The sequence below is a fragment of the Pezoporus occidentalis genome, unplaced genomic scaffold, assembly GCF_034315485.1.
Source record: "Pezoporus occidentalis ecotype Australia unplaced genomic scaffold, CSIRO_AGI_Poc_V1 ctg275, whole genome shotgun sequence".
Taxonomy (NCBI): Eukaryota; Metazoa; Chordata; class Aves; order Psittaciformes; family Psittacidae; genus Pezoporus; species Pezoporus occidentalis.
In genome coordinates this window covers 433,860-458,985 of record NW_026914664.1, presented here as the reverse complement: position 1 = coordinate 458,985, position 25,126 = coordinate 433,860, and the positions used below count along the sequence as shown (strand labels likewise).

The window sequence follows — 25,126 nt, the reverse complement described above, 5'->3', positions numbered from 1 at the left end:
ACAAAAGACCAAACTGATTTATAAACCCAGGGGGAAAGCAGACATATATTAACACCATCATATATACTTAAATTAATTCACTTAGCGATGACTAATAGACACAGCTACACTCTGCATGGTTTCCTATGACTGATCTAAGACCCCTCTGATATATCACTGCATGTCCATAACTTGGCAAGCAGGTTCATCATCAAGGCTTGTAATCCTATGGGCTGTATCAGTGATTTATCATTTTCCAGGTGATTAAGAGAAAGGGGGTCCAATGGCCTTTGGCCAACACTCAGGAGCTATGACAGCAGGCATAGTTCTCATTTGGTAAATCCCTGAGCTCTGGACATCAGACAGAACTCCCCTATTACAAAATATAACATTAAACTTTGTATTTTGACTTGATCAAAGTATGGAGACTTGCATCTCAAAGAGAAGGAAACTTAGTTTCTTGTCACTGGATTTTTCCACACACACCTACTCCCATCAGTAAGCGGGGTTTTCGGTCCCCCCCCCCTCACATTTCCAGAAATATCTTTCCTAGAGTTTTTTTTTCCTAAGCTGTCCATCCCAACACTGTCCTTGGCAGAGCCACATGTTCAGTGATCTCATGGTCCACATCAAAGCTCCAGAACATTTGACGATTGTGTTGTATTTCAACTTGTCCGCTATGAAGACTGGCATTTGTACCGAGAGGCAGGAAGCAGTCATTTACACACATAGTAGGAGCAACACTCAGCCTGGAAATGGAAGAAAAAACAAGAGAAAGCCCTGAGCATTACAGCCAACATTCATTTAAAAATGAGTATATGGTTTATCAGAACATGAGGTCTTCAAACAGAGATCAGTGAACTTGCATCTAGCTGATGACTAAGCTCTGCAGGGGCAAGGCAGAGGTTCCTGATGTTCTCACTGTTCATCAGTGAGCTCTCACCCACAGCACAGTCTCTGAAGAGCTCCAGCAGCCCTAGGAAATGACAGGCAGCACTCTGCACCAGCCATTCCCCTACAGCTGACAACCACAGGCTGAGCTACCAAGTTTCCACGTGTCCCCTCTCAGGGAATAACACCCTGCCAGCCCCTGTGAGTCTTTGAGGAGTTTCTGCTCGGCAGGTTCCCATATCCAGCCTCCTCAAACAAACCTGACACAGGAGTTTCATCCTCCTGTCTGACAGCCATACCTCCTCCATCCAGTAGCTCAGGCCATGAACTACAAAATGTTCCTGGGCTCTAACACCAGGAAAATAGCCCTGCAGAAGGCAACCACTCCAGCAGCCCAGATGCAAGCACTGCTCTGTGATGTGAGCGCATCTGGAGGCATAAAGTGCAAAAACTCATCAGGTAACACAGATTAACTACATCAAGTCTCCTTCTGTAATCATTCTGAAAGAGACAAAAATTCTCACAGCTAAATAATGCACATGAACTTTTGCAGAGAGACAGACTCCAAGGGCTTGCAGAGGGGTAGCTATCATCTGAAGTGCTCCTCAGGCGCAAGGAACCACTTCCTTATTAAAACCAACACGAAGGGAAAATGCCAGACTTAAGTGGTGTTTTCAGCCCTGCCACAGAGCAGTTGGGTGAGCAGAAAGCAAATAAACCACGAGTGGAAGGCAAGCACCAACACTACATGCTGTCAAATACTTCCTGTCCACATACCAAGGCTCCCTTGTGAGCTGGACCTTTGGCTTCTGCAATCTTCATGGCAGTTTAATTAAAAACAGGAGACTGAAAATCTGGAAGCAGGCAGGGGAGTGCTGCAGGGTTCACATCTGGCTCTCCACTTTGGTGCCAAGGCAAGGTTTCAATTTCTTCAGGGGCAGAAAAGGCACCCAGCACCAAGCTCCCAAGCCAGATAATAGGTCTGAAATGGTACCAAACTGCCTTGGAGCTCTGAGATCAAGTGACCTGGCATTTGCCCAGAGTCCAAGTGCTTGAAACAAGGGACTTGTCTTCCCAAATGACAGAGATATTGCAAAGGCTCCTTGGGAAAAGCTGGTAGCTGAAAACATCTCCCTGCATTGCTTCCACTTCTTGTTTTATACATGAAGACAACTCATATTTAATACATTTCTGCTTACTTCAGAATATGCTGCCCAGTGCTGCTCTGCAGAAGGCTTAGTCTTTAGGAACTAAGTGTAACACTTCCAAACATCACCCTGAGCTAATCCAGTGTTATTCTTCCTGAAGCAGGCCACTGCTCACAAGACCATTGGCAGAGATTTGCAAATCACTGGCATTCACTCGTGCTCACTGGAATGGCGTTCCTCTAAAATCTTAAGTTATTCCATACACAGGCTGCTACGTCATCAGCCTTTGATGCAGCCCTGCTAAGAGGTTAAACTGGAGCCAGCATCCACATCCCCAGAGGAGATCATGTTGGTCACCACGTTCTGCTCTCACTGTCCACTCCAGTCATGTTCACACTTTAAAGGAAAGCAAAAGCTGTCAGATCCAGACGTACTCTTAACTTCTGCCCTCCTGTCAAGACTTGTGCTGTAGCAACCCATGCCACTCCTTGTAACAGACTGAAGGTAAATTAAACCCACACTTCCGATGTTATTCTGTGATGCATCCCAAAAGGGAACAGAACAAGTTTACTGGTGTACTTACTACCCACCTGAACAGTCCAGCTGCTCAGACTTCTCCCAGACAGTCCAGCTAAACACGTACCTGGTAGAATTCAACGTCTTGCAACCTCATGACTACAGACAAGACATACTGCACTATGTTGAAATGCATAGCTCACGGATAACTTTTGGAAGCAAACAATGGAACATTTTGCAAGGCTGTTTCTCTGAGTAACAGTAATGAGCAAGGGGATTTGCCATTAGTTTGTGTCTGCTGCACTTACTTCCTGCTGTAGCTTTGTAGACTCATTACTCAGATTTCTTATTCTCTTTCTCCCCTAAGAGCTGTCACTCCAAAGAAGTGTGATCTGGTGCTCAAGCGCAGCTCTCATCCTACCACCTAGTCAAGAGAGTGCAGAGGCAGCTCACAACAGGCTGCTCTTCCTCGCACCAGACCACCAGGCAATGCACGGGTCCATTAGCTAGGGTCTTACACAGTGCACAGGCTGTCCACACCAGATCCTATTCTCTAGGTTCAATCTCAATGGCTCTTTTTTTCCTGGAAGACCAGGATCAGCAGCAGGGCACATCAGGCATCCCTCTGTAAGCAAAGCACTGAACTGTTTAGCTTGGCCAACTATGCCAGCACATACTACATAACAGCTGAGCACAAGTCGAACACAGAGCAAGAACGACTGACAGATGAGCAGGGTTCCTGCTGAAAGAGTGGGCTCCACTGCACTGTGCTTCATCTCTCTGCAGCAGCAAGGTTGCAAAGACCTGACAGAGCAGGTAAATACTGTCACAACTTTATGGAGCCAAACTGAAGGATTTGGGAAGACAAACCCAAAGTCAGCCTGCTCCAAGCAAGCATTTCCTGCAGAGGACTAGGCAAAATAAGTTCACATGAAGCAGCTCCCTGCTCCAACATGCTCTCTAACTCCAACTGCTGCAGACCTGCCTAACCCCAAACTGGGGCACAATTCCCATGTGCAGTGCACATTTTTGCCCTTGGCGCGAGTTATTTAATGAGAAATACCAAAGCAAGTGATGTGCTGCTGTGTATTCCTCATTAGCACGGCAAAGGCTGGAGATGCAGCAGTCTCCACCTCCATATTGCTCAAGGAGGTAAGTAACACACGAAGCCACAAGCAGCACTGCATAGGTTGCTTATACCCCAGAGCAGCTGTGGTCTGATAGGTAAATAACTCGTCTGGGAACTTAAGCCTTCAAAGAGGAAGGATAATGCCCAGCTCTTGCTCCCTTCCTATCACGACTGTCCAGGTGAAAGAGCTGGGTTTGTACGGGCAGTACTCCACACACCACAGTAACAACACAGCACAAAAGCCTGGTCCTGTGTAGGCCAGTGTGTGTTGACCTCAGGACAGGCAGAGCAGTCAGAGCACCTCCATCCTCCTTCCTACCATTCAGCACCACTGAACCCAGAGACACTGGGCCATGACCCTCCTCTGCAAGGCACTGCATTAGCCAGAAATACCATGTCCCCTGCCCTGAACAGCTGTCCATTGCCAAGACATTTCAGCACACACAGTTCAGAAAAATACCCATTTACCACAGCTGGTGTGGATGAGGACAGCATCTGTATGCTTTTCTCCCAGGACTCCCTACTGTATATTTTACACAGGGACCAATCACCTATTTCACATCGGAAATATCAATTTTTAGCCTGTGTGAACTTTATCCTTCTCTTCCCTGCATATAAGCTGTATCACAGCTAGCCTGCCTGGATTTATCCCTCCGGCTTCCTGGCTCATCCCACTGGAAGAAATCATTAGGTTGCTTGGTTAGGCTATTAAAAAATACTGCTTTCCTTAGGTTACATCAAAACCAAGTAATGCATGTCCCATGGAAAAATGCTTTTCTGAGTCCCATTCCTGGTGAGGCCAAACCTTGGGGGGAGGTAGCTGTGCTGGTAAGAGACACCAGACACGCGTCAGACCACAGCTTCAAATCATGTTTTTGTTTAAACAGCAAAACCAACACACCTCTGGCTTTCATGTTTAAATGATTCTGGCCTACAACAAGGAAACTCGCCATCTCTGAAGAATGCTCTGTGTGAAAAATTACCCTGAATTGCATTTACGTAAACCCAGGGAAACAAGGTCAGTGGAGTTATTCCCACTGCTCACTTTTAAACCCTTCTTCCTTATTGAAATTACTTTTTAATCCTTCCTGAAAAAAATAACTCTCATATTACCCTATATGAATAGTTATTTTCATGACAGTGTTTTTAATTAAAAGCGTTAGTCTAGTAATGTTTCTGTGCCACAAGATCCCACTGGATTTGGTGCAATAGTGGTAGGTTTGCAAAGGTGACTGTTGCCGTGCTACTAATTCACTGATCACAGATCTGTACCTTACAGAAGGAAAGGAATTATCACCTGCTTTACATGTGGATGTGGAGGGAACAAAAGCATTCACCCAAGATCACCCAGCAAATCAGGAGCAGAAACACTTGTAGCATGCCAGCCACACAAGTCCTAATCCCAAGTGGCTCTTGTAATTAATCGTCTAATAATTAATAATTGCATAACTCCAAGTGCTGAATAGCAAGTGTGTTTTCCAGCAAGATGAATATGCAGCTACCTGGAAACAAAAGCCAAGGTCCCCTGACACTACTACTTTTTGGCAGTTATACATCAGATGCCAAACTAAATGGTTCCAATTGCTCAGTGACCATCAACGGTGCATCCCAGAAGGTAAGGCACTTCAAAGTAGCTTGTTTAGTTTCAGCTTTTAGCCCAGCTTCTTTGTAGTTCAGAGCACCACGGAGGGGAAACCCCTGCCTCGCTGAAGAGCTGCCCCAGGCTGGAAGCAAACAGTTACAAACAGCTTCTCCCCAGTGGGAATCAGCTCCCAGATCTGGTGCCACCTTCTACCTCCACGGGACACCAGGGACTTGTGCTGCAACCACTGAACCCCCAAGGAAAATAAAACAACTTAAATTAGGCCAAATGCTCCTGGAAAATGCCAGTTAATTTCTATATAGCAGATTGCACTTGGATGTCATTTAATCTCTGCTTGCTGATGTCAGATACTAGCTGAAATTCCCTGCTTTGCTTAACTGCCATACTGAAGTGCCACGTATTCAATATTAATGAGACGGATGAAACAGAATGAGACTAGGTTGGTGCTGTCTGTGATAAAAGATACACTGTGACAGGACAGCATTCATTTAGAAGCATTAAAGATTTTCCCGGCTTGGAACTTACATGCAATACACAGAAAATGAACAAAACCATTTTCAATATAATTAAAAATGTTGATCTTCTGATTCCATACACTAACAAAAGCATAATCATTGACTCATTGTTTCTTCTGTTAAAAACAGCAGCAAGGTGAGTTACCCAGCCACAACTAGGGAAAGCTGCTCAGATAAAACTGCTGACACAGGATTTGAAAAATGACCTTTTCCCCCCCCACAGTGCCTGCACCCTCGCACTTACATGCGGCCAGAAAATTTCAGAGCACAGAACTGTGACCGACCAAGAAACAAGAGACACAATGAGACCTTCCATAGCTCAACCTGGCCATTAAACAGATTCAGGGGACGAAAAGCAGCAGCCAAGGATGCGATGGTGAAGTGGTGTGATTTACCACCACAGCAAGTCACCAGACTATTTAGTAAAATCCTTGCTCCTGCTGGGGTCCTGACACAAAGATTTGGTGAGTGCATATGTTCAGCCCCAGATAGCTGTGTTAAACCTTATAATCACTGCAAGCATTTGCAGCTAGAAATATACCTGCTCACAGTATGACAACCTAATCTTTTAGCTGTGAAAACTAAGAATAAATGAGAACTGTTTCCAGTTAATTCTGAAGCTTCTCAAAATATCAGTCTTGACATCTCAAACTAGGAACAGAACAAAACCAGAGACTATTGAAATATTATTAGCCATGCTGTTTCTAAGTTCATTCTGCAGATATCTAAGAAACTTAATTTTACCAATTAAAACAGAAGGAGATAAAAGAAAAAAAGCAAAATCTTTCATCATATGAAAGAAGCAAAAAAGGAAAATCCAACTATACTTATGCACAGCCTCTTTACTGGCAACCCTGTACATTTCCTATGCACATCTGGAGGATGTAGGGTAATCCATGTTATTGCAGAGAGATGCCAAGAACGAGTGTCAATGATAACCAGACACCTTCACCTTTCCAGGTTGCAAATTTCTTTTTTCCAAGCTTGGCTGTTGCCTGCCAAATTTTGTCCTGAAAAACAGAGCCAGAACCATCAGCCTGCTATCCTTCATTCATCTGGAAGCTGTCAAGAGCTCCTAGGCTGACTCAGGCTGGAGGAGGTGGGTTTTCAAAGGGACTGAAAGGAGATTTGTGTGCTTTAAAAGGCAAAGATTTGGCTGTGGTTACAAGTGGGAACCTCTCTCTGAAAGAGTAAGTGCAGGCTTCTATCTCTACTGCAGTTTGTGCTCTTGTGCTTCCCTGCGAGTCAGTCACTGTGCTGCCTTGTGGAAGAGGGAAAGACAAGCTCATGCTGTCTCCAAGCAAGCCGTCTACTAAACTTGCTCCTCTTCCCACCTTCATTTTCTTTACAGACAAAAACAGCGGCTGCCACCACCAGATTGTCAGAAACTTAAGCCATGTTAATGTGCTTAAGCAAAGCACTTTGCACACTTGGTGCTTACAACACATCCCACCAACAGATTCTGTCGGGTCTCATACAGTACACTGTACTTAGCGCCCAGTTATTCCCCCGGCATAACAGACTTTGCTCAACACCTTCAGATCCACAAACAGCCCCAGAAGTCCTGCAAATCATGTACAAATATCCTGTTTAGGATTCAGAACACTGTTTCTCCCCTTCCACTCCCATCATGAGAGAGAGGTTAGTATAATTTCTGAATTAGACACGAGATGCATGCAGATTTGCAGAAACAATTCATATTAGAACTACTGCTGTGCACAGCAATCAGTTCTCAGGAGCCACTGGCAAAGCAGGCAACATATGTGGCAAACCCAAAATGTTTCCAAAACAAGTCTTCCTCTATTAGCTTCTGCCAAGTATTCATGACCAGATCTGGTAGAGAAATAAACCACAACTACATTTGTTCTTCAATAACGTATTTCCAGCAGCTAGATCCCATCTGAAAATAAATCTGGGATGCAGAAACAGTAACAGAAAATGCAATTAGGTAATAGAAAGATCTAAAGAAGCTGTAAGCTGAGATGAAAAACAACAACAAAAACCCCAACACAAGTAAGAACCACCCCCAAAACCAGCAGTAGTCTGCCGTTTGCCATCACCTTATGTGGGATGCTACTAAAGAAAACGAAAAGCCTAAGCCTCCAAGAAAAAGATTCAGCTCCTCCATATTTTCAGCAACTTCAAAGGCTCTAATTACAAATTCAGATCCTAAGGCCATTTTTCCTAAACACTGGCACAGTCTGGATTTTAAAATAAGGAGTCCTAAAGATAACTCAAGATACATGAATTGCAGAGCTCAGTAAGATAACTGTACTATTAGTGAAATGCCAATAATATCCTTTGGACCGCATTTCAGCCAACAGTGGGTATCACTTATGCTGGACAAGCAGAGCGCGCAATCAGGGAGAAAGCTTGCAGAAGGGCTGAGCATTGCTAATACAAAACCACAGGGAACTCTTCCTCCTTCCTATGGCTCTTCCTTGTCTGCCTCATCAAGGCCAAGCAGGCCTTGCCTACACCCACAGCAACCATATCTGCCCAAGCAAGCAGCACCATGGTTTCCCCCCAGAGGAGGGGGAAAGACATTCACATGTAATGAAGCAGCCAAGAAAGATCATCTCTTATTCCCATCTTACTGAAAGCATCACATGGTGGCACACAAACCAGCACTTATAGGGAAAAAGAAGAACATTTTGGGTAAATTTTTGTTACTGCTGCTCTTAGCTAAGACAGCAAGATGCTGAACTTGGTTTTCTGTCTCCAACCTCAAGCATTCTCCACCAGTGCTAATGCCCAATGCCAACAGCCCTGTGGTGTTTGTCTGAGCCATTATTACGCATCACTTATTACAGTAGGCTGGAGAGCTGCTCACAGAGCTGGAAGTGAAGGCAGCTAGACAGCGTACCTAAAAAAAGCTTGAAGCACTACTGTGGGGCTTTTCTGTTTCTTTTTGCATCACCTGGCTGCACCTAACTGTTCTAAGCTAAAACAGCTCCAGTAGCTTTTCCAGTAAGAGCCACTGTACCTTACAGGATTGAAGCCTGCAGCTAAACCAAGCCAATAAAGAGGATGGACAAGGCAGAAGCACTTGCCTAGTCCACAGAAGACCCTGTCCCCTTGGCACCTCTCCTGCAGAGCAAGGCATAAGCTACGGAGCAGCATCATGCCCATGCTCTCACCGACACCTCGAGAGGGAGAGGTTCACCAAGGGCACAACAGAAGTGACAACCCTCAAATGGCTCTGGAGCAGGCAGCCAGCCAGCAAAGCCATCTCTCTCAGGGGCTGCAGGGGTGGGAGGGGGACATATTAAACATGCCTCAGCTCTGAATAAATATTTTACTTCTCAGATTCATGCTGCTTGCTTAGCCAATCCCCACCATTGTTTCAGAGGCCCTACGCAGACACTGAAATCAATCCCCCATGATTCCATCCACACAAAATAAGGATTTTCCAAGTATCACCATCAGATCCTGACTCCAGCTCAGCTCACTTCATGCTGGAAAGCTAGAGGCTCCAAGACTGTGGTGGGCTGGACACATAACCTGCCCCACAGCCGAGGGTGTGCTGAAAACCAGGCAAGGAGAAGGCAGGTTCCCAGCATTGTTAACATCAACAGGAGCAACAGGAATTGCCTGAAAGAATTTCCTACTGCAAACAAGGCGCTGAGGTGAACAAAGGAAATTAAGAGTTCACAAACTAAAAGTCTTGTGTGCACCACCCAGGTCTGCTTCCCTGGTGCAGGCAGCTGAGCCAGGCCAGGTCCTAAAAGCCAGACCTGGCAGGTGAAAGCAGGCAAGGAAGCCAAACCCCATGCTCGTGGCCATCTCAGCAGCCCCAGTCGAGCCACAGAAGCCCACAGAATCACCACATCCGTTGGGAGGAGAGTCCGCAGCCCCACAATGCTCCCTGGAGGATACCAGGCAGCAGGGACAGCTCAGCCTTGCAGTTAACTTGGAAAGGGACAAGCTTAAGAGTAGCCAAGGCACTGCTGACCTGTCAGCAGACAGAGACAAGGAGTTACCCCTTTCTTGGTGCTCATCTCATTGTCTAAGGCCAGTGGCCATGGTGGCTGTGCTGCAAAGGCTCTGCCCCACAGCTCCTGCTGACCCTAGGGTCTCTGCCACTCAGAGAAAGATAATGCACGTGAAGCCTTCAGCTCCATGAGCCCCGCTCTACCTTCTTGCCTCCCTCTTTCATCCCCTCCACTCCTGACAGCTTCTCATTATCAAGTGTGTTTAAAACAGATGGAAGAATACACTGTGCTGTTTCAATTTCTCAGATACCATTTTCTATGTTCCCTATGTAAAATTTGTATTCCAGCTTTATTCTCCATCAATTTTTGTTTGACTTGGAGGGGAGAACAAATTTGTATATACATATGAGTAAGCATTAGTTTTGCTCCTTCAGCTAGGCCAAACTATGATTCTGTAAGCACTTAGGATAAACAAATGAAGAGAATGTCAGTGAGGACAGAGCCCTCTTCCATGGTTCAAACTACTGAGAAACCATCCAGCACTGGTGAAGATGCTGGGAATTAACCCAGGAGAAGGAAGAGAGTCTACTGCCCAGCACACCTCACCATTTTGCAGAGTGCAAGTGGCTTATCTCACACTGAGCCCATATGCATCCTTCCACCCTGACGTATGTTTAAGCACATGCATGGCTTTTATCAGCTGAGAGGTCCCATGGCAGCTCCCAGCACCAACTGTGCCAAAACTCTGCTTATGCATACCTTTACGTTTGCATACCGAGATCCATTTCCATTAAGTCAAATGAAATTACAGGCAGCGCAGTACACATGTGCTTTCACATCTGTGGGACAGGGCCCTCAAATGTAAGCCGCCCATCCCACCAAAACACACCCTGCTCACCTGCAATTAAACACAGGCACTTCAGAGCAGTTCACTCAAGTTATTTTTTATGCATGCTTTTACAATTAACATAATGCCATATCCTGCCAGGACATAAGAGGTTGTGACTCAATGCAATCATCGATTTTAGTCTCTTTTCTTTCCCCCTTCCTTTAATTCTACCCTCCAACAAGACACATACCACTAAGGGCCCTTATAAAAATATGATTATTATGTTGAAAGGCCAACATTCATCAGTCTTGCTTTAACATATAATTAACTATTTCTTCAAACTCCCTACCACCCCCCAGCAACAACAGCAGCATTCAAAGCAGTAGCAGAGAGGATTAGATAAGAGCTGTCCGAGACAAACACCCCCAACATCTACCAAACACCAGCCCACTGTCCTTTCTTCTCTTATCACCCCAAGACAAGACAACTCTCTTCTCCAAAAGCAGCAATTTGATTCTAGACGATGAACGCCTGCCCACCAGTTGCCTGGGAGGAAGCTGAGTGCCCTCATCTTTCCCTCTCCCACACACATGTGGTTCTCACACCAGAGGATGCTTTATTCTGCAGTCAGTCCCACTGGACTGGGCTCAGTGGCACTCAAATATGAATTAAGTTTAACTGGTGTGAAACCCTCTGCAGATGCTGTTTGGAGATTGCTTGTGAACTTAAATTCACCAAAACTGCAAGAAGCTGAGTTTAATATAATGACAGAAAAACAAAGCAAAAGACAAACATCAACCATGTCTTGCAGTGAGGCATGTTCCTAAGCCTATTCGTCTTGCAAGGCTGCTGCTCCACACAAAGCAAAATGGCTCTGCTTGGCAATACCCTTCAGCTTGCCTTTAAAACCAACTCAATTAACAATTTCAGTGCATCTTCTTACACCGAAAGACAAATTTCTATTTCCAAGCATGCTTCGGACTTTAAGATCAAGGAGTCATTTCAAAAGAAGCTTCACAAACAGCTGCAATACTTCATAGGTATGCTGTTAACAAACATCAGCTCTTTCTATGCTTAATAGCATTACTTCCCACCTCCAGTAACACCATGAGCCCCATTCTTCATACATTTGCTTCGCTATATCAGAAGACCCACACAGCCCCGCAGATCCATGAGTGTATAATAAAAGCTGAGAGAAACTGTCTCACCCTGATCACATCTTGAACACAGACCATGTGCTTATTACAAGAAGGAGCCACATTCAAGTCCTCTGCTCACGGGCAACATCTGTTTCACTCACAAGCACTGAAAAAGTTACTGGGAAATCGGTCAAGTCTCTCTCCCTCCCCCGGCCGACGATGCACAAAAGTGCATTCAGTCTGGTCACGGCGGAGTTTCATTCACGTTTCTGCAAGCTCGATGCAAGGCAGATTTTTTATTTTTTTTCCCTTCCCGGGAATAGCATCTGTTAGTTTTTGTGGATTTGGCGGGTTTTGGGTTGGGTTCCCCCCCCACCTTTCCTTTATAAGGGAAATCTGACGTCTTCCCCAACATGGATGTAAAAATCTCCCGGCCACCACATCCCCAGAAACGCGGTCATGCTGGAAGATGCAGAGCACGCGTGTGCCTCCGAAGACTCCCACGCCGGGACTTGCACCACTGCTCCCGCCGCAGCCGAGCCTCTGAAACCTCTTCCCGGGGGCTGCTGCCCACCGCTTACGAGGCACAGCCCTCCCCACTCCCCAGCTTTCTCTTCATGGGAGTCGGCAGAGCAGAAACACCCGCGGCCAGACACCGAAAGCGGCCCCAGCCCCGACGGGAGCAGCCCGGGGACCACCGCGGTGCCTCCCGGCCGCTTCCAGCGGAGGGCTTCGGGAGGAGCTGCCCTCCGCCGGCCCGGCCCCGCTGCAACAAAGACCCGCGCCCCCAAACCGGGGCGAAAAAGTTTTGTGTGACCCCGCCGGGCCCTGGAAAAGGGGCACAGGCGGCAGCACCTCCGGCCTCGCACCCCGCGACCCTCCGCACTGCACCCCGGGCACCGCACCCTGCCATCCCCGGCGCTGCACGCCGCCGCGCTGGGGCGATGCCCCGCCAGCCTCGCACCACGCCGCCGATCCATCCTCCCGCCCCGCTGCAGCACCCACCGCCGGTCTCCCCACAGCCACGGCCATCGCGGTGCGGTGCAGTACGCTGCGCTCCCCGGTCCGCCGCCGCTCTGCGCTGACTGTTAGGTCTGCAACATGGCCACCCGGCGGGGAGGGCCCATGCGCAATGCAAAGGGGCCGGGCGGCGAGGCGGGATCCCCCCGGCCCTCCCCTGGGGACGGCGGCACCGCCCCGGCCGCCCGCGGTAACCTGGCGAGCCCCGAAAGCCTCCTGGAGCCCCAGAGGGCAGCGCCAAGGGGGCACTCGATCCACAGCAGCAATGGCACTGAATCCCTCTCTTGGCCGCGCTGCTCGCCCCCAGCCCGGCTGGCCTGCGGGGGGAAACCCGGCACCCCTCCGCCTGCTGTGCCCCAGCCCCGCCGCTTGTACCGTCCCCTCCACCTGAAAGTGTCACACTGTCCAACACCGTCAGCACCACAGCAATTGGGGGTACAGCTGAAAATAGAGAGCATCTGCTCCAGGAACCCTACCAAAGGGATGGCCAGGAGGTCCTGCTCCTACCAGTTTAGTTTAAAAGGAAGATGGGGATTCCGTGAAGAGTTATTTATAACAGGGGCTCAGACAGGAGATACCCCAGCTGGGGCTGTTTGCCAACAGGAACTCCTAAAGCCCTCTTAATAACAACACAGAAGGCAAAACCAGGCACCTCATTCTTCTCATTTCTCTGAGCTCTCTCCTGCTACCCATGCTTTGTTTTTAAACCCATGCTTTGTTTTTAAGCAAACTGGGTACATCAAACTATAGTCACAGCAGCCAGGTTCTCTCCCCTTCCAGTAAGTGATTTCCAGGGGTGAAGCTCCTTTCCAGGGGTGAAACATAGCCAACTCCATGCTGCTCCAACTGGCGTTCTTCATAAATATATATAAATGCTTAGTATCTTGATGGTAAGCATGGTAACATACCTCTTTACCTGCAAAGGTGGAAGTCTTAGGGCTAAATTCAACACATCTGCTCAAGTCATCAACCAAGGCAGGGGTGAATGGTCCTGCAAAGCATAAAGCCTCAAAAGGCTATAAAAGACGGAGACCCAATTTGCCACGCTCATGAAAGACATGCTGAATTACAGATGTATCAGAGCTACCCCCATATGTGAACATCCACAGAACCAAAATAGGAAAGCCAGAAGGCTAAAAGCTGAGAGCACCTCCTACAAGAAAACAACCCAGGACAGTAAATAAGTAGACCTCAGCAAAACACTTAACTATTTGTACACCATTCAACCCGAAGCTCTTACCTTTTCACTCCAAAAGCCATTTTTGTAGCACTATGAATAAACACATGGTTGGTGGAGAACTACAAAGTCCAGGCATTTCCTTCTTGCAGCTCTTCTCACCATGCTTTGAAGGACTCGGGAACTGGCATTTGAGCGTGGTGACCCATGCCTGCTCCTGCAGGCCCCATCTGAACAGAAACCTAAGGAAGCCCATGAGCACTACCTGGCACTGCTCCTCACCTGGGGCTCAGGGTCTGCACCTCGGGCAGCAGCCCATAGCTCGGTGTAGTTGCAGCCATCATCACCAAAGCTGCTTCACCACAAAAAACACCAGTGGGGTTTCTGCCAGTGAGATTTTGCAAGGGTGGTTGATGCAGTGCTTTTATGTGTTAGGCGCTACTGCTCATATCCCAGGGAGGCTGCTATATTAAACTCATGTTATTGCTTCTGTAGCAAATTCCTCCTGCATGCATGGCTCCAGGTGAGGAGGTACTGAGTGTGCCTGTACTGGGAAGTGTGCTCAGACCAGTGCAGCCTCTAGTGGAAACCTAATGATCCTATTTAAAAAGTTGCCCTTATTGCATCTCCTGGGTGAGGCAGACAGCTTCCCCTTGGTGAATTAGAGGCATGCAGGATACTCCTGAATCAGTGTAACTTAACTAACACAAAGATCTTCTGCATATGCAAAATCCTAATGTGACTCACCCTTCCTTAGCCTGAAGCTGGGAGAGCTGTGGCTGAGTTTTCTCCATGATATTCATTCATACAGACCTTCCTGGGTATGGCTATTCATGCTGAAAGAGAGGGAAAAACCAAATATCAAGACAAGGAAATGTCTGCTGCCCTTCCAGATCACAGCTAGTGTAGTTCCTTGCATTCCTCATGTTCATCAGGAAGAAGCAGACCCCTTGCTCCTGAAAGGTTCATAGCTGCTGCCAAGAAATTGGTACCTGAGCAAAGGGAATTCCCAGTATCTTGTTCTAGAGCCCCTGTGGGAGCTGTCTCCATTTTTCCAAAGCTGTTTGCAGACAGGGTACATTGATGCTTCAATAACCTTTTGTGTCAGCTGCAGGACCATTTGTAACATTACACAGGATGAGAAAATCCACAAGTAAACACCGAACTTTGGTTAACTTACAGAACAAAAAAGCCAAAAGGCTAAAAGCTGAGAGAAACTCCAAGTAACTGTTAACTATTTAGAAACAAACACAGCTATGTAGCTCTCTAAAGGCAACATCTTGCTGTATAACAACGGGACTAAGTGGTGTACTGCTTTTTTTGTGTGTTTAATGTTGCAGTAATGCTGATCCTGCCTCTATTTTGTGGTCAGCACTGCTCAGCACTGCAACTTGCCTACAGAAGGGTAAAGAGACATGGAGCTGTTGGAGCAAGTCCAGAAGAGGCCATGATGATCAGGGGCTGGAGCACCTCTGGTATGAAGATAGGCTGAGAAAGTTGGGGCTGTTCAGCCTGGAGAAGAGAAGGCTGCGTGGAGACCTCATAGCAGCCTTCCAGTATCTGAAAGTGGCCTACAGGCATGCTGGGGAGGGACTCTTCATTAGGGACTATAGTGATAGGACAAGGGGTAATGGACTCAAGCTTAAACAGGAGAGATTTTAGGTTACATACAAGGAAGAAGTTCTTTACTATGAGGGTGGTGAGGCAGTGGAATGGGTTGCCCAGAGAAGTGGTGAATGCTCCATCCCTGGCAGTTGGACAGAGCCTTGGGCTACATGGTCTAGTGTGAGGCATCCCTGCCCTCAGAAGGCAAAGGATGGCAGAGGGGTTGGAACTAGATGATTTTAAGGGCCTTTCCAACCCAAACCATTCTATGATTTTATGACAGTCATAACCAAACAGGTTACAACTGACTGCTGTACTACTGCCCAGCATCTGAGCTATCCAGCCAGTAGTATCTCTCAAGTGAGACATGTTAGGTGAACCCATTTCACCTCAACAAGCTCAACGAGGCCTTTCCAACCTCAGCAAGGCAAAGGCATCAGTTTCAGTCCTGCAGGTACTTCAATAGTCACTTAATGTTACCTGAGCATGTTTAACTGCAAGAAAAAGTTTGCAGAGTGAGAGCTGACATTTCTCAGTAGAAAAATCTCTATTTTTTTTTTTAGTCAAAGCTAAGCTTAGAGTAAGCATGATAATACCTCCAAGGATGTTTAAATGAAAATACAATACCATGGAAAGACTCCTACTGACACCTTAGCCAAACACTGCTTTGATAGTAGTGTTGTCATTTGCCACTGTTACTTGGGTTTTTATCTTCACAATCTACCCTCCTCCCTTATTTGTGATTGCAATTATATCATTATGCTCCACTCATCTCATCTCAACCGCTTCTGCTGAGAGAGTGCTGCTGCCAAACACAGTAGTGACTGTAGTTTGGGGCTCATCACCAGACAAAGGATAAAGGTATTTATACCTTGACAAACTGTACCAAAAGCATGTGTGAAGTGATGAAATATTAACACCACCCTTACCCTCTTCCCAGCACTTTGTTCAGATGAATGGGAAGCAGCCATACTCTCCTACAATATACACCCCAAGGAAAACCAAGAGGGATAGGTGGCAGAGCATGCGGTGCAGCTTCTCCTGCTGTGCCACCCAAGCAACCCAAATCTTGGCACATGGGAAGACTTCTCTGTTATATCACCTAAACTGTAACTTCTAACATAGAAACTTTAAAGTTTCTTTCAGGGCTGCTTCCAGAGGTTACAGCTTAGCTGTCCTGCAGCGCCACAGTGCAATTCATCCTCCTTTGAACTGAGGGTTCAGAGTCAGCAACCTGAAAGCACAGGCCCATGTAGCTGGCTTACTTGAGAGCAACATTGCTGCACACATCCATCCTGCATGTGTTTGCAGGGTCTGAACCTCTAAACTTATCCTAGGGCTTTGTGTCACCAGGACAGAAATCCTGTATCCTATATCCACCACCTATCTGCCTTGGGTTTGTGAAGGTTGCAGGCACTTTGGGGCATTGATCTTTCCATCCTTAGCTGTAACACACACGCTCAATGGTAATAGCATTACCAATACAGAACAACATTAGATACTCACTCCAGCACAATATGTGTCCAACCTGTCCCAGTCACACAGTGAAAACAGATAATATAATTTGACTTCAGGCACCCTTGGTATTTGTGTGTGATTGTCGTACACAGGTACAATCCCCCACACTTGCAATATCAGCTACCCTGAATCACATCACATTCACATATCTATTACCAGCTGTGTTACGTTATGGACTCTCAAAGTGGGTCAGGGTGGAAGGCACCTCTGGAAATGCTCTGGTCCAGCCCCTGCTCAGAGGGTCACACACAGAGGTCTGCATGCAGTGGAGCTCTGAGGATGGGGACCACAACCTCTCCAGGCAACCTGCTCCAGTACCTGACTTGCTCACTGTAAAAGAGTTTTTCCTCACTCACAAACGGCAGTTTTTGCATTTCAGTTTGTGCCCATTGCCTCCTGTCTGTTCACTGGCACAATGACTGATGGAGTGCTGGTTCTTCTCACCGCACGCCAGCAGTTAGCCTCGCACTTCTCAGAGCATGAGCAGGCCTCCTCCAGCCCTACTTCCCTCCCTTCCCGCTGCTGCTTCGCACCGCTGTCACCTCAGCCTCGCTGCCCCACGGGCCACCACCCCGGGCAAAGGCACCCGAGGGTGGCGGCCCGGCTGCGAAGGCGGAGGAGGAGGAGGCGCAGAGCCCCGGCTCGGCAGGAGGCGGGTTCCCCGCCGCGGCAGCGCTGCGCACCTGGGCTCAGCGCCGAGCACCGACGTGCAGCACCGAGGAGGAGTACCGAGAGGTGGAAGGCCCGAAGGATGGCGCGGGAGCTGAGCCAGGAGGCCGTGCTGGACTTCCTCTGGGAGGCCGGGGGCCGAGCCCCCAACACGGCGCTGCTTCGCCACTTCCAGCGTTTCCTCCGCGACCCAGCCCTGACAGAGCCGGAGCAGCGGGAGCGTCGCGAATACTTCAAGAGCCTCGTCAATTCCCTGGCCACCGTCCACCCCGGCGCCACCCCCGGCGCCTCCAAGGACATCGTCCTCCGCCGCAGGTACCGCGACCTCCTCGATGAGGAGCTGCCGCCGCCAGAGGAACAGCAGCAGGAGAAGAAGGAGCCGCCACCGCCCCGACGCGACCCCGACGGGAGGCGCTGCCCCCAGGGGGAGGCGGTGGAGAAGAGCCACCTGGGCGAGGGGCAGCTCCAGAGGGCCGCCGTCACGGGGGGCTGTTCTGCCCGGGGCCGCGGCGGACCCTGCTGCGAGTGCCGCCGAGCGCGCCGCGCTGCCGCCGCCGCTGCCCCAACGCGCCCCGGGCAGCCACCCCGCGCCGGGCCGCCCCGCTCCCGTTCTCCTCCTCCCCCCACACAGCCGCCCCCCTATCGGACCCGGCCGCTGTCCTCGGGCCCCTGGACGCTTCACCCCGACGGGCCCCCGCGCTGCCGGCCCCCGGCGCTGCCGACGGGTCCTGGGGCTCTGACCCCCGCCGGGCTGCCCCCATACCAGACCCCACAGCCGCCCTCTGCCAGACCGTCCCGGTGCCGGTCCCCACCGTTGTCGCGGGGCCTGCCTCCCTCTGGGTCAGCCCCATCAGGGTCCCTGCCACCACAACACCCTGGAGGGTCTGCCCCAAGCCGAGCCCTGCCACTGCCGCCGGGCCACGGGGTGCTGGACCCTGACAGGCCACTGCCCCCTGATAGGCTGCCTCAGCCCCCGCCTCCCCCGCAGCTCCCCACCGGGATGCCCCTACTGAAGGCTCCGCCACCCTCATCAAGCCCGGGGCGGCGGCCCCGCAGCGGACCGTCCCAGTCCCCCCTGCTGCCATCGGGCCCTAGAGCACTGTCCGCCACCGAGCTGGCCCTTCCCACCTCCCCACAGCCTCCCCTCCCCGAGGTACCCCCATCCCGGTCTCTGCCGTTGCTGTCCGCCCCAGGGGTGCTGCCCCTGTCCCGGTCCCTGCAGGCGCTCCCTGCCAGCACCTCCTCATCCCCACAGCATCCATCAGGCCCAAACGTGCTACCCTCCACCAGGCTGCCCTCGGCACAGTCCCGGTCCATGCAGCATCTCCTCACCAGTCCAGCCCCACTGAGGTCATCCAGGGTGCTGGCCCCCAGTGGACCAACCCAACCTCAAACCCTGCTGCTGCACCCACGTCAATCCCTGCCACTGCCATCACATCCTAGGGCGCTGCCCCCCACTAGGCCACCCCCATCCCAGTCCCCACCACAGTGCTCCACCCAAACACCCCCTGCCAGGCCACCCCTGTCCCAGTCCTTAATGAAAGCAGAGGGCCCCGCAGGGCCCCAAGCCCCAGAGAGCAACCCCCCAGCCCCGCCACCTATCTTCAGGAGCATCAGGTGCCAGCTTGCTTTGTTGGAGGCGCAGGACAGCCCCCTGTCGCTGCCAGATGACTGCGGGCGGCAGCCCCGCGCCTTGCCCAAGAGCTCCCCTCGGCACGTCTCAGGCCGGGGGCTGCTGGTGCCGCTGGGGCAGCGGGAGCACACCTGGCTAGTGGCGGTGTCAGCGGGGCGCTGGGCGCGGGTGAGGGGGCTCTTCCTGGAGGAGCCGGAGCTGGCGCTGCAGCGGGACTTCATGTCGGGCTTCACCATCCTTCACTGGCTGGCCAAGCACGGCGACGGGCAGGGCCTGCAGGAGCTGGCAGCGGCGGCACAGCAGGCTGGGCTGGCCCTGGACGTGGACGCGCGGTCGGGCTGCGGGTACACGCCGCTACACCTGGCTGCCATACACGGGCATCAGCTCGTCATCAAGGTGCTGGTGCTGCAGCTGGGCTGCCAAGTGCAGCTGCGGGACAGCAGCGGGCGCAGGCCCTGGGAATACCTGGGCAGCGCCACCTCGGGGGAGATCTGGCAGCTCCTGGAGGCTCCCCGGGGCACAATTATGTTCCCCACTCGGCCCCTGGCCAGCAGCGTGTCCTCTGTCAGCAAGACCTCGCTGCCGGCTGGCAGGGCAGCGCTGCCTGCCTGCCTCAGGCCGCAGCACGGCCGCGGGGCAGCATCCCACCGCACTGGCAGCGAGAGTGACTGAGAGACGGCTCCCTAGGATCCCCCCCAGTGGAGATGGGGCCTTGCTGGCCACCGTGCAAGGGGAAGCCATGCAGACAGGAAATGCTGTGAAACAGACTGAACCTATTGGAGAATGTACTTTAAATTAATCTGATGAACCGCTGTCTGAGCCTCTCTGCCCTTACCCCCGTTTCTTGCTTTTCTACCAGTGGGAGGATGCAAACAACTCTTTTGGAAGCACACAGGACCCTGGTAGGCAAGTCCTATGTGCCTCACAGGGCAGGCACCAGCTGCTGCGGGCAGCCACAATCCCCAGTGCTAGAGGGACCATGGGTTTGGAGTATCAGACTCTGGTGTGAAGCTCACAGCCTGGTCCCAGCCAGGGTGGAGTTCTCGCTTTTGCTTACAGCAGCAGATTGGTTTTGGTCCTGGGTTTGCAAAACGCTTGTTTACACTGCCTAAACTCTGGGCACTGGCCATGGCCACATCCCTTTTTAATCCCAGCAGGTTAAGGATGAGCCCGCTTTTAAAACTAGCGCTGATTGAGGTCCAGCCTTCCAGCAAGAATCCTCAGAGAGCACCTGGCCATGGCAGAGGGTGGCAGCTGGGGAGCCCTGAGCAGAGGAGGGTGCAGCACTCCCACCCCACTTCTCAGCCCACTGTGCCCACCAGCCGTTGCAGAAAGGAATGCAGGGCACCACCACAGCCCTGCTGCTCCCCATGACTGCCCAGCAGCACCGATACTTGCATATCCAGTCCTTTTCCTCACACTGCAGGACTGCATAGTGGCTAGAGCTTATTCCCATGCCTGGGGATGGAAAGTGTTGCTGGAGGAGTCTGTGTTGGGCAGAAAAGGAGCTGTGCTGTGGTACAGTTCCCAAGCTTGTAGGGGGAAGGCAGTTTCATAACCAGAGCTGCGTTTTCCCAGAGACCCCAGCCCTTAATTGCCTGTTGGGTGTTTATGTGATGGGAGTGTGTGGGATTGGAATCCAGGTGCAGAGAAGAGATGTTCAGTGCAGTCATTCATAAGAGTTTACAAATAACAAGCTGGCTTTAGGCATCTCACTGGATTGCACGGATTCTGTAATGTACTCTGCTCTCTGAATTAGCATAAATGAGCTTTTAAACAGTAAAACAAATACCACAGGTTAATCTTGCACCTAATCTTGCTCTCCAATAGACCCTTTATAGAGGCAGGAAGAGAGCTAAGTACATGAGGCAGGGATGCATCACTGCCTGGGTGATGCTCCTGCTGCTGCATGACCCCAGCCATAGGACCAGTGGGTGTCAGTGCCTGTTAAACTGGGGCTGCTGGCTCTGCTCCAGCGGGATGCTCTGGGGCACACCAGTGTGGTAGGTGGGACTGCTCACATATTCGAGGCATGTGTCTGAATGCCTGCAGTTTCGGGGAGGAACGGGAATCAGGGCAGCAGAACCTGACCCTTGCATAACATACTGCTGGGGAATGCCTTGAGTCTTTGATCAGGCACTAACTGAGGTCTCTGCTTTGGCTGGGGTTTGTCTGAGGGAGGAAGTCTTTCCTGCAGAGGGGACACTACTCTGCCTGACTCTGTGGCCACAACCTTTTCCCAGCCTGGTTCTCTTCTTTCACAGAGGAAAGAGCTCGGTAATCCAGGGCAGTGTCCTGTGAATGATCGTTCCTCTCTCAGAGGACAGCACAAGCTTGAACTCATGAGAAATTCAACTCCTATGTAACCTCTGAGACAGTGGTATGGGCACCTGGGGAGCCCTCCAGGACTCCCTCACAGCAGGAGGAATCAATTCTATGTATCTTCCTCCCTCTTAGACCCAGTGGCAGGTTATAGCCTAGATCAGTACCAACATGCAAAGCAGCTGTTGCCTGGTAAAATGCCAAAGTCTTTCCCACCACATTCAGAGCCGTTGCCACAATTCACATCATGCACCAGGCTTCCTTGGGAAAGAGCTCACTACAGCCTTCCTCCAGCCTTGACTCGGAGCTCTTAAAAGCAATCAGGTTATGGGTATTAGGAATGCCACCAGAGCCTTTGTGTACAGCAAGCTTCAGGGAAGAAACCCCAAATGAAAGAAGTTTGTGAGCTGACTAAAGCTGTCTGATGGGGAACATGCCTTTGCTCCAGAGCTGTGTCAGGTTTTTCCCTTACTATCTCCAGTGTTGTTAAGACAAAGACTGGGAAGGACGGTGCTATCTTGGGATTCTCATTTTACAGCCTTTCCATGACCTTTCTCCGTGACGCAAGTAGTGCTTTTTTCCTCCCCCCTGCATGCTGTTGCAGACCTTGTCTGTCATCTTTTCAGAGCAGTTTTCTCTCCCTTGTGGTATTCAATTCAGCAGTCTAACAACAAGGTGTGAAAAGATTTTGTGACCACCCTGTGCTCGCTTGTTGGGATGACACAGAGAAGCTGCTTTCTCCAATTTTTAAATTATAAAGCAGCTCTTAGGAAGTTTGGAATTACAAAAAGACCTTTCCCTACTGGATCCAGCATGCATCCACTCTGGTTTATCACCCTAGGATGACTTAGGAGTTCTTGGACTGCTTGGTAATACTACGCAGCTCCTACACTACTCTTTTTAAAAGCAGCCAGTCACTGCTTGTGGGAATAACCACCCTTTTAAGCCACAGAAACCCTTATCCTCCAAGTTTTCTGCTGAAATAAGCAACAGACGGTGAAACCCATCTCCAGGCCATGGTGCAAGGCAGGGCCAGATTCTTCATCAGCCATGCCTAGAGGAATCACCCTGCTGCCCTGGAGCATCAGGCAGGCAGAGCAATGCAGACATTGTAGGTCCAGTCCTCCAGGAATAATCCACCCCTGTATACACACACATGCAGCCTGAGCATCTCTGTTCAAAGCACTCTCTACTTCCTTACTACTTACTCATCAGCCTGCCTGGCCCCATCCACACCCGTGTAAGCTGCTGTTTCCTGATTGCAGGTGGATGTGGCTCCTTGCCTCACACCCAGTCCAGGCATCTGATTTAGCACCACCCTGAAACACAGGACGTGCCATGGATTAATGCACGGCAGGACTGTGGCCTCTCCTCTCATTGCTTGTGAAAACACACCTCCCACCTGATGGCTGCTGATGACAAAAGTCCATCCCCTGCTCTCCAGTGCTTATCTCTAACCAACTGCTTTGTGCTCTGAGACACATTCTCCAAAGGGGGTGGGTGTTTACCTATGCAGTAGCCTTTGCCCATCTCATAACATCAAGCTTGTGACCTGGGAGCCTCACCAAGCTGTGGTAAAGGTGACCCTGCAAGAACAGTCCCACCCTTCTCACCACCTCCCTGCTCCTGGAACACATCCTTTCCTACCTACTCATTAGATTGCTAAAAGCAGACAGCACAGCAGAGCTGGATGTTGATTCGGATTCATGCAGCTTCGTTAAGGTCTTGATCACATTCCCAAACTGTGTCTCTCATTAGACTCATGCAACAGCTTTTACTAACAGAAGTTGGTCTGGCAGCCTGTTGTGATTGCTTAGCTGTTAACCAAGTCTCTTACTAGTCACCAACTGTCCTTTGACTATAGGGTCCTTTTCACTTAAGCCCAATCAGATGGCTTCTTAAACCAAAAGAGTTTGCAAGACCTAGTGCTTAAAGCAGCAATCATTTGTGCTGAATAAGGTAAACCCAGCAGAGAAGAGGTAGTCCTATTTTCTGACAGAGCTATAATTTGAGGACATGAAGCTCCTCCCACTCAGAAAATCAAAGCTTTCCATCTGAGAGGAGCTTCCCGTATACAGACACACCAGATGTACATGGAATGTCCCAGTCTGACAGCAGCAAGGTGGTAAATGGCCATGCCTCAGTCTGGGGTTTTACAAGCCTCTGGACAAGGACCAGGTGCTAGAGCAACAGTGGGATTCAAGCTCAAACAACCCAAGGGGCTTTCATGCAATTAAAACAGTGCTCTTGGGCAAAGCAGTTAGGCAATGCAGCAGAGTATTACTAACATAAGCTAATGGCCAGGACACCCTTTAGATCACAGCACTTTCTGAAGCAGCAAGAGCAAGAACTTGTAGAATTAAAAGAACACATTGAAGTCCATCGCACAAAATTAACTTTTTCTACAGTGACAGATGCCATTTAATTTAAATAGTTTATATACAACTTCATAGTGAGAAGAATGTCTTGCACACTTAACAAGTAATGAGACAATCTCAATTACTACTAATACCTGTTAAAGTTGGAATTTCTCATGACTACATCTACACCCAGTAGTACTAGATGGCAGGTTAGCAGGGTGCGTTTTAGAAGAAGAACAAACTCCAATTTACTGTACAATTTTCTCCAGCCCAGGTTTCCCCATTAAAATGAGAATTGCTAGTCCTTCAGGGGAAAAACATAGTCTTTGGGAACTGTGTCACACTGGAAAGCACTAAAAGTTGAATTCTCAGTTTACATAAATGAACATCCCTAATCCCCAACATGAGGCCATTAAACAGATGAAACTTGTTTTACTACTAATAAAACAGTGAAAAAGAGACATGAACTTAAAGCTATTCTAGGAAATTCATTTAATGATAATATATCTAAACAAGCTACTAAACCATTTTTCCCCAACATGTAAAAAAAATAAATTAAATTAATCTGCTTTGAAAAAGAAACCAATCAAAATAATTTATTGAAATAAACTGTAATAGTTGCATCTCAAAGACTTCTAAGAGTACCTAAGAATATTTTTCTTTATCTACACATTTCCAATCAGTTATAACCCCCAAACGTGAAAAAAATAACCTTTCCCACCCCGTTATACAGTCTCAGCACTGGGCAAAACCTGCTTAAAAGGAGCCTGGAAGTGGCTTCATTGTTACCACATGTAGTGGGTCTCTTCTGATGGTAGAGTCTTGTTGGTGTTTCCTTTGAAAGCAGCAGGATGGCAAAATAAAAAGTACAAAAATGGAGGTGATTTTCGGGTTTTGTTTCGTGGCTGAGCAGATGCACTGTGTTTCAGCTGCGCTAATTTTGAAGAAAAGAAAAAGCTGACATTTTTATCCTACTCATAAGGAAAGCTTAAAGCTTAAATGTGGGGGTAGAGAACTTTTAGGGCAAAGCATTTAATTGTTGACTTTATGCAATAGAACAGTGGAAAAAAGAGGAAGAATTCAAAAGCCAGAAGGAGAACAAGCCAAGGAAGGTATTATAAAGGATAAAAAAAAAACC

At 49.4% G+C, this 25,126-nt stretch overlaps 2 protein-coding genes across 6 annotated transcripts in view; one reads left to right on the top strand and one right to left on the bottom strand.

Moving 5' to 3' along the window:
• Window positions 1-22,947, bottom strand: part of SEPTIN11 (septin 11) — a 62,465-nt gene extending 39,518 nt beyond the window's left edge. For 4 of the 5 annotated variants that reach the window (XR_009966032.1, XM_062624991.1, XM_062624990.1 and 1 more), the window contains exon 1: window positions 12,690-12,837. Coding sequence is in view for 3 of the 5 variants with exons in the window: in XM_062624991.1 (XP_062480975.1) it covers window positions 12,690-12,716 (27 nt within the window). In the remaining 2 variants the exon portion in view is untranslated. Of the gene's footprint in view, window positions 1-12,689; window positions 12,838-22,836 lie in introns of those variants that run through there. The other variant, XM_062624992.1, reaches the window with a different exon arrangement.
• On the top strand, window positions 17,656-20,136 carry SOWAHB (sosondowah ankyrin repeat domain family member B). The gene has a single exon (XM_062624997.1). The coding sequence runs from the start codon at window positions 17,756-17,758 to the stop codon at window positions 19,976-19,978; it is 2,223 nt and encodes a 740-aa protein (XP_062480981.1). The 5' UTR covers window positions 17,656-17,755; the 3' UTR covers window positions 19,979-20,136.
• Window positions 22,948-25,126: the final 2,179 nt, after the last annotated feature.